The 9646-nt window shown below is 43.9% G+C and overlaps 1 protein-coding gene across 1 annotated transcript; it reads right to left on the bottom strand.

Annotated features, from left to right (window-relative positions):
* Positions 1–3368: 3368 nt before the first annotated feature.
* crybb1l2 (crystallin, beta B1, like 2) lies at positions 3369–7648 on the bottom strand. The gene is made up of 6 exons (XM_030056769.1): positions 7609–7648; positions 6769–6869; positions 6042–6160; positions 4901–5033; positions 4558–4700; positions 3369–3557 (listed from the first exon to the last, which is right to left on the bottom strand). Exons 2-6 carry the CDS (start codon positions 6862–6864, stop codon positions 3386–3388), a joined length of 663 nt encoding a protein of 220 aa, XP_029912629.1. The 5' UTR covers positions 6865–6869; positions 7609–7648; the 3' UTR covers positions 3369–3385.
* Positions 7649–9646: the final 1998 nt, after the last annotated feature.

Here is a 9646-nt window from a genome sequence, read left to right on the forward strand (position 1 = left end):
GATGTAACTTTTAATGATGTGTCACATAATGTTGTTGTAGTCCTGTGAATTTTGCCTTTGTGTCACACTGCCTCTTTGTTTCTTTGGTTCGAAGATGTTGAAGATGTCTAAGATGTTTCAACTTTTTCTGATAGGGTATACTGTAACCACCTAGCCACACCGCCCCCTCCCTCACTTCCCTCCTAGTAATAAATAGTGGACATGAGCTTTTCAATTTTATTCTGTTATCTTTATGTTTCTATCATTTTCAGAGCCGGAATAAGATGTTTCCTTAATGGAACGTCCCTTGTTGTTGATGACAGTCAGTGATTTTTTTTATGCATGGACAGATTGGGAAATGAGAGAGTCAGAATATGGAATGTGGTCTGATATGGTTACTGTAATCAGGGAAATCACATTTACGCACGATCCTTACAGAAGCCATTATTTCTCGGCTGGCACTGATCATCTTTACTGATACTGCCTTTTTTGTGCTGGCAGTTCCCTCATTAATGGATGTCAGCAGGAAACACTCAGCGCAAAGTAAAACCTCTGTAAATATACTCACCACTGCTGACATCACTAAAGAGCCACAGATCCACAGATCCACCACATGGCAGCGAGGAATTCTACCCAGGCTGGTTGTATTTTTGAATTTTTGATGAGCATTACTGGAAGAAATGAGAAGTACCGAATGCTGCATACTTTATCATATTCGAGAAAAGAGAGAGCGTCATCTGAGGGATTCAAAACCGTTCGAGTGCTGACGTATGCAGACCACGCGGTGCTTCAGTGCACTCTTCGGTGAGATGATGATGATGATGATGAATGATGCATGAAGGTGTACGGCACAGAAAAGTTTCCGAAATAACCCGATGCTTCCGACAAACAAATTGAGTGCTCGGATGGAGCAAGTTGAGTGCTTTCATCTCTCGAGATCCATAGCGTTAAAGTGCCAAAATTATGTTTTTCCTCTGGGCAAATGAGTTCTGTTCCCCTGCACTGCAAATTTTGTTGAGTGCCAAAAGTTGAGTTGTGAATAGAGAAATCACAAACTATCTCAAGGTGTAACAACCGAGCCACTGAGCTGTGTATTGGTCAATAAAAGTACAGTTTGTATCTTACAGGAGAGGACAAAGTTAGTCCATTTAAAAACTTTAGCACATTATTGTTTTTTTTTTCTCTCATTAAATCAAAATCAGAATCAAAATCAAAATCTTTTTCAAACAACACAACAGAAGATAATAGTGCAATTGCACTTTAGCTGACCCTGTCTTCTTGGTATTAAAATCACAATTAAATGAAATGATTTGCATAACGTTTTCAACTTTTTAGTAAATTGTCCTTGCCAGAATATATTTATATATTCAATGAATGACACAAATGTACTAAATGTGGATCTTTTTATGTACTGCATATATCTATATCTCTGTCTATATAGATATAGATGTAGAGTTAGATATATAGATATATAGATGAGGTGAGCTGCAAAGTAAAATTGTGTGTCAGTGTCAGTCCTGAAAAACTGTTGCGAGCAGATTCCAAACTAAGTAAAACAATTCATGGAGATGAAGGCAAAACCTGTTGTGGAGCTCAGTAGCAAGTGGCTGTGTGATTTGGCGTTCATGGTGGACTTCACCAAGCACAGCTCCGAGCTGAACATCAAGGCCTCAAGGCTCCAACCAGCTGATCAACTCTCTGCCTCACATTGAGAAATCATTTGAAGTGAAATTAAAGCTGTGGCAAGTGCAACTGGAAAAGGATGACCCTACTGTGCAGGAGCAAAAGCCTGCTGTGACATGTGAATGTGCTGCTGAGTGTGCAAAGCTCCTTCATGCAGTTGCCAAGAGGTTTCAGGACATGAAAAATGAACAAAAGGAACTGAACATATTTGCTGTGCCATTTAATAAGGAGCCAGCTGCTGTGTGTGATAACCTACAACATGAAATCAGAGTTGCAAAGTGTCAGTGAGGTCAAAGCTACAACAGCTGTATGCACGTCCTGTGTTTGCTTCTCTGTTTAGGAGGACCTACTGCTGTGGGCACTTCCTCTGAAAACTGATTCCTGCAAAGACTTTCCACTCAAGACTGACTGACCCAAACCTGGAGAACCAGCTGTCAATATCATCATCATCATCCTCATCCTCATCATCATCATCATCATCATCATCGCTACCATCTGACATCAGACATCTCGCCACAGAGAAGCAGTTCCAGCCATCAAATTAATGTTAGTCAATTCTGACCAATAAAAGCATGTTAATTCAACAATTAAATTTCAATTATTAATTTAAAACATAATACAATTATTGAGATACATTTTAATTTGTTATTTTTTATGGCGCTCAAAGGATGTTACAAACTACAAACTGAAATGGCCCTGAGAGGCGTCTTTTGAAAGATGCCTCTCAGTGTTAAGCCCCTCCCCAACATCAAATTCATCAGGAAATATATCAAATGAAGGGATCAGGAGCCCCTAAAAAAATGATTAATTGTACTTTATTTTGTCAAATTTAAAATCTTGAAGTGCTGTGAGATGTGAATGTAAAAAGGTGGATGGTGGTAGAGAAATGCTAAATGCCCACAACAATAAAAGGGTCCTTGAGCAAGTTCAGTGAACCGCGACCTTCTCAGTCAGGATCTCAGCTCTATCTTTGAACTATCGAAGGCATATGTGAATTAAAGAAGCACACAACAAAAGTGGAACAAGGTGAGAGAGGCTTTATTGGAGTTCAGGGTTAATGTGGCCTCAGGATCTGAGTACAACGAATGGGAGAGAGCTCAGTAGACCGCCAATCCAAAATCTCTTCATATCGCCCCGGCCCCCCCGCTCTTCCACATCGGCTTTGGCTTCCTCCTCGAATCCCCCGCTACACGAACCCCACACACACTGGTACCCCCTTTCAGTCCCCGCTCGGTCGCTTATGAGCTGTTTGAGGGTTGAAGAGGGGCTGAGGATGGGTCGAGATGAGAACGAGAAGCGTGTGAGGGGGAGAAAGTGGGGGAGGAGAGGGGGTTGAGTGGGATGGTGAGGGTTGGAGGGGCTGAAAAACAGAGATAGCGAGGGAGTAAGAACAAAAATGGAGAGAACGTGTGTCATCAGACCCACATGTGTCTGCCAGTTTCTTCCTGTTTTTATTAAATCACTTTTTCTTTCATCTGATCTTTTTTCTGATATTCACCATATCCAACAAACAGAGAGCGTTCAAAAAAAGAATAGCAAAAATCTTCCCTCCATCCCGTGCTTGCACTGCCAAGAGATTACGCCACGCAGGAGGAAGAGTTTACACCCTGTCCCTTCTTCTCTCTTTCCTCTGCCTCCCTTCTCCTCCGATGCCTCCATCTCTGTGCCCTCCCTCACCCTCCACCTCTCCTCCGATCCCTCTTTTCCTCGCCCTCACTGGATTTCACTTGGCGGACATGGTGTAGCAGCCGTGTGGGTGCCACTGCATGTCACGGATGCGCCTCATGGACTGCATCTGGGGGCAACGGGCGCCATACTCGTTGAAGTGCCTGTACTCGCCCTTCTCCAGCAGGTACTGGCTGCCACGGTAGCCGGGGAACTGGTAGCCCACCCAGCTGGGGAGAGAGAAAGAGGAGAGAAGGGAAGGAAGGCAGAGAGGGGAATTTATATTTACAGGGGGAAAAAATGAAAATGGAAACCATGGTTACAGTAGGAGCAATAATGGCAAAAGTGAAGAGTAAAAAAGTGGATGATTGAACGGGGAAAATGAAGACAAAGTAGTCAGCGCGGAAACGAAATACAAAAGTACACTCTGTGCCGAATCAAAGAAGCCCCAGGAGATGAGAAGAGAGTGAGACAAAGGTGATACACAGAGATCCATGAGGACGGGCATGCTTTAACAAATAAAGATACATCGATCTGTTTGTCACGCTTTCAGGCTTCCAAACCACAGGGCCTTCTCCTCTCTGGTGGTTTGTTTAAGTTTTTTTTTTTAGTTTTTTTCTCCTCAAACACCAGGGGAGTGTTACAAATGAAGCAATCACAGTTGTTAAGGCACAGCGTTCGCTGCCACACCTCTGAGAGCACAGACGCCGGTGCACAACTGAGCTGCTGACGCTCATGACACTCTTGGCTCGCTGTTGTTAATAAAAAAGCTCAGCTTGTGAAGTCTTGAAGCACTCAGGTAGCCGGTCAATGACTACAGCCCTGCGCGTCAGAGTTTGAAGATGACGTTGTGAGTCTGGACATCGACTGAGAACTTGTCAGAAATTGTCTTACCAACCCTTTTTTGTACTTATCTATATAGCAGTTGCTGATCCTGCTGAAGAATATATCTGTAGGTCTTTCCTATCAGCGGCTATATGCAGAGAAGCAATTCTAATTTAATTGAGGTCCTGCTTCATAGGCAGCCTCGGGAAGCCACAGCAAGACGCGGGCTTTCTTCATCTTTCAGAGGGGCAAGGAAATGCCTCCAGCGTGCTGCCACATATCTTCAAGGGTCTTTCTATGCAAATCTGCCCATTAAACGGTCTCGGCATCTCACTCGGAGCCGCTCTAGCGTCGTTGTGACAACATTGTGGGTGTATTGTGGTTGTGATAGCGACAGCAACTCACGTTCCGCAGCTGACGATGATGCTGCCCACTCTGTCGGTGAAGCCGTAGGAGAACAGGCTGGGCACGTCGTCGTCCATGATCTCCATCTTGCGGCCCTTGAACTCTCCGACCTCGTACAGGCAGATCTTGTGCTTCTCGGGATCCTGGGGGACGCAGAGGAGGATAAAGGAGGTCAATGATGGGCGAGAGGGCAAAATTAAGATGAAAGCAAGAACCAGAGTGTGGTGGTGGTGAAATGTGTGCAGATATAGATAGATTTTTGGGTGAGTGGACCATGAAATCTTGATGAAACCATGAAATCTTGATGAAAACATTGATTGATAGATAGAGAAATAGAGTTTACCATGCGGACGGGCCTGAAGGACAGCAGGTAGTCGTTCTTCTGGCAGTTGCTCCAGGAGTCCCAGCGGGGGTACTCGCCCTTCTCCAGGATGAACATCTCACCACAGAAGTTCATCTGCTCAAAGCCCACGAAGCTGCGGGGAGGAAAGGTCAGGAGGCGAGGTGAGAAGAGAGCGAGGAGGGTGAGAAAAGAGCGAAGAGATTTTTCGAGGATTTAGAAAAGCAAAACTTCTCTTCACTTCTCAGAATAGGATATGATAAACAGTGGTTCCATCATTTTTGGCCATTTAGTATGAACCATAGCTGTGACATTTAAATGTGAGAAAATAATGAGGAAACATTTTTTATTTTCCAGCGCTCTTCTTGCATCTAGAATCTAACAAGTCGTCGTGGAGACGTTCCTTCATTATCAATGAGCCACTGGCGTCTGATTGGCTGGCAGTATGGGTGGTTGTGGCCTCCTCCATGGCATTGTTAATGACAGCTCCCCCACAGGGGCGGGCTTATGCAAATGTAAGATTCTTGATGATTGGTGGTGACAGCTGGGACAAAATAATTAGGGTCGGTTCTGATTGGCTTGTTTTTTTCTGGGTGACATCATTTCCCACAGAGAATCCCACCGCATCTTTTAACATTGTTTGAGTTAACACCCCAGACTGTAGCATCTACACTAAAGCTGGGAAAAACCTGTTTTCTGCAATACCCCTTTTTTAAAGAGCAAGGTGATTCTGTTACATGCATGATACAGAGACATCTGTGACAGTGACATCATCTACAGACCTCTCCTGTGCCCTATCTCAGGCTGCTTGCTCTGATTTGCTCTTTGCTGCTACTTTTAAAAACCTCTCTCTTTCTTCCTTCTTTGTTGTTACATGCACTGTTTCTCCATTCCTTGCACGTATTAAATGATCATTATCTGAGTATTTCCAGACCGCTTTTCTTACATGCTCAGTTATGTTGGTGGTCTAGCAATTAAGACTGATTCTACTTTTGCACTGGTGATGAGTCACTCTGGAGGATGAAAACATCAGTTAAAATGTATAAGGAGTTTGTGTGTGTGTGTGTGTGTGTGTGTGTGTGTGTGTGTGTGTGTGTGTGTGTGTGCATGTTTCTGTGCATTCATATGCCCATGGGCTACTTACGGTCCGCAGTCGACACGCAGGGAGCGCACCCTGTCCATGCCCATGTCACACACGTTCATACACTCGGCGTTGATCTCGATACAGCGGCCCTGGAAGTTCTCCTGGTCGAACACACACATCTGGGTGGCGGGGGAGCGGAGGCAGGTGGGGAGTGGGAATGAAAGAAGAAGAAAAAATAATGGAGGGTAATGTGATGGAGCGGCAAGATAGGCGGCGAAGGAAATCTGAGTGAGATTAAAGGGAGGGACAGAGATTGGGAGGAGGGAGGAGGGGCACCCTGAGGAGATGGACAGGTGACTACAGAGCAGAGAGCAGGGTCCAGCAACAAAGGGCGAGTGGGATGCAGCAGGATGACGGAAATAGGAGGCAAAGGCTACGAATGTTCCAAAGCAGAGAGCGATCAAAGGGACAAGACAGGGAGAGAGCAAAGGGAAGTGACTGTATTGTTGTCACGGCGCTCTTCGCACAGGCAGAACCCTGAGCAAAGACAAGCCTTACATGGACTTGCTCTGTCACTTGTAATCGCCCACCCTCCCTCACATAGCTATGGAAACCAACAGCAGCCAGATGATAGGGCATTAGCCCCGCAAGTGTGCTTTTACTGTGAGCTGTGGTGGAGGGTGTCAAGGTGTGTCATGCGAATGTTTTGTGCTGAGTATCTTTTGTGTGCCGTAATAGTGTACGTGCATGTGTGTATGTGTGTGGGTGTGTGTGTGGGTGTGTATACCTTGTAGGACATCATGCCCATCTCAGACCTCTTGCTCTGAGCAGCCTTCCCGTCAGTCTGGGACGCAGCCTTAGATTTCTCTCCTCCAGCAGACATGATGACTGGAGAAGAGAAGAGAAGAGAAGAGAAGAGAAGAGAAGAGAAGAGAAGAGAAGAGAAGAGAAGGTCAAAGAGGAGAAGAAGAGAAGGGAAGAGAAAGGTGTGAATATACGGTGGCATTAACAAACCTGAATTTCCATACAAACTGTACCTCACAAACGTCCTGCTTTAACACTGATAATTATAGTTAAAAGCATCAGTGTAGAATACAAAATACTCCCCCTCATATTTTCATTCCTTTGTACAAAGGAAAAATTAAAAAAAAAAAAAAAAAAAAAAAAAAAAAAAAACAATTCCACTCACTGGCATGCATAGCGTCAAACCTACACTGCTTTTTATACCCATAAAGTCACATTATCTGTGTGGTTTGATAAGAGGAGCTAGAAAGTAGCTGCAGCTTTAAACTTGGAAATGTGCACGACCGTCCTTGTGTGCAGAGAAATTTCGGTGCTACGTTTTTGGAATCGATGTGATGTTACATTTTACCTTTCAAAGTTTCAAACATTAGCCCAAAGCATGATCATTTCTATTCAGAATAATCTCTAATGTACACACTGACACTCCCTGTGCATTGTATCTGACAGTTGTAGGCATTAAATAAAAGGAATGACCTTCATATGTGCTTCTGCTATAGCTGCTATCTACTTCCCTTGCTTCTGCCTTACTTGGTCTTCCTGCCTCTCTGCCCGCTTCCTGCTTTTCTTTCTGTATGTATCTGTATTTGTCCACTCACTGTCTTACCTGTGGCAGTGTGTGCGTACAGGAGTAGACTCGGGGATGGGACTGGTGGTCTGTGTGTGAGTGCGCCGGGCCCCTCATGGCTTTTATATGCTGGCGCCCAGCAAGGGGGGATTATAGACACAGAAACAAACTCGCTGAGCTCACAGCCCCCACAGAATAGAAATACCCCCATCATCAAAGAGAGAGAGAGGCAGAGAGAGAGAGAGAGAGACTAGAGCAGGAAGAGAGAGACTGGGAGAGGGTCAGAGAAGAGGCATAAAGAGAGAGGTAAGAATATCCAGATTTAATTTGAGAAACAAATAAACACAATAAGATATTTGAAGAGCTTGTTTGCAAAAACACACATCCCAATTCATATTCACTCTATAAATCACATTTTTCCAGGTAATAACAATCAAACAATTAAACTCGTAGGCCAATAATATCAGCAAAACTGATCCAAAAATTATATGATGTGAAGCATTATATATGACATTCACTTGTTTTTTTGTAGGAATTGCATGAATTTGTTTTTGCTGATGAACCCTCCATCCAGAAAAGGTAACATAAAGCAATTACTTCCACCATGATTCTTGAGAGCAAAATGACATCTGAATTTTACATACATGCATAACAAACAATCCTTCACATACATGTCTTATTTCAGGCTCTGTGATAATGTCGTGAATCAATAAAGTGAAGCTTGATTTGCATCTGTGTTCTTGAACGTGTTGTGAATTCTTTAGTGCGATAGTGGGAAAAAGCAGCAAGCTCCTCTCATTTGGCAGGAGTGATATATTTATACATTGTTCATTTTACAAAAGCAGAGACATGGAAAGGGAGGGCATTTATCTGTCACATGGCCCAACACAGCCACTACATGTAAGAGGGTACATAGAGAGTATAGTGGCACATTTTGCACTGTTGCCACCCTGGTTGGGAAATATCATTAACAGTTTTTCAAGCTTCAGCTAAAACATTACCTGACTCTTCCCACACTGACACCACTCACTCTTTGGCTTTTAACCGTGAAGTGTTTTCCGGGCCCTAACATCGACATCAGTTTCATAATAGTGAAAGGCTGGCCGGCTTCGCATTTTAGAGGCTGTCCCAAAATGATTCACTCTTCTCTCCTCAGTGAGGCTGAGCTCTAATCAAGAGGCGCCGGAAAAAACAATCATGAGAAAAGCAATAAGCAGACAGGAGCAATAACCTCACAGTAATACCACTGGGTGAGCAAAGAGGTTAATAATATGGACAATATCTCAGTGTTCATCACCGTGGGAGAAAGATATTAAATTAAAGGCTTGAAGTTTTTCTCATTTGGGTGGTTAAGCATTGCAGTGGGTGTAGATGCAAGAGGGATATCCCTAGGTCTTGTAGTTGCTTATTTCATAGGAAAGAGGAAAATGCAAACTGTCCAAACACAAATCGAAACGAGACTGCACATATAGGATCACGTGTGACATCAAGGGTCAAGTGACCAGGCGATCGTGAGTGTGTGTGTGTGTGTGTGTGTGTGTGTGTGTGTGTGAGAGAGAGAGAGAGAGAGAGAGAGAGAGAGAGAGAGAGAGAGGGTGTCTTTGTCTATACAAGCTTGCATGTGCATGATCCCAGTCTCCTCACATGCTCTGGTCCACAGGTCAAGGGTTAGATGAGGCAAGAGCACGTCGGTGTGTAGGTGGTGGGTGGGTGGTGGGGTGCTGGCACTCTATCAAAATCAAGAGTCTCTATCAAACACAATCAAAGTCCCGGGACAGACTCCACAGCATAGCATTCCAGGTGGATTTGACAGAGTTTTATATCCCTGAGTGGTCACAGCTTTCCAAAATGGCCAGTTCACCTCTGAAGTCTTGTGTTTATGGTTCCTTTAATCTGCCTGTGCATTTGCTCTTTATTGTTTTATTCAGTTTTTTGTCATTCTTTTGTGTTTATTGATCAGATAATCTGTACTGTCCACAGATGTGGGATTTTGCCTTCAGCTTCACAAGTTGGTTAAAACACATTAAAGTAAATCACAACACATAGCCTACAATAATAAAAACACAACATCCCAGAT

This window comes from Myripristis murdjan, chromosome 1, assembly GCF_902150065.1.
Source record: "Myripristis murdjan chromosome 1, fMyrMur1.1, whole genome shotgun sequence".
Classification (NCBI taxonomy): Eukaryota; Metazoa; Chordata; class Actinopteri; order Holocentriformes; family Holocentridae; genus Myripristis; species Myripristis murdjan.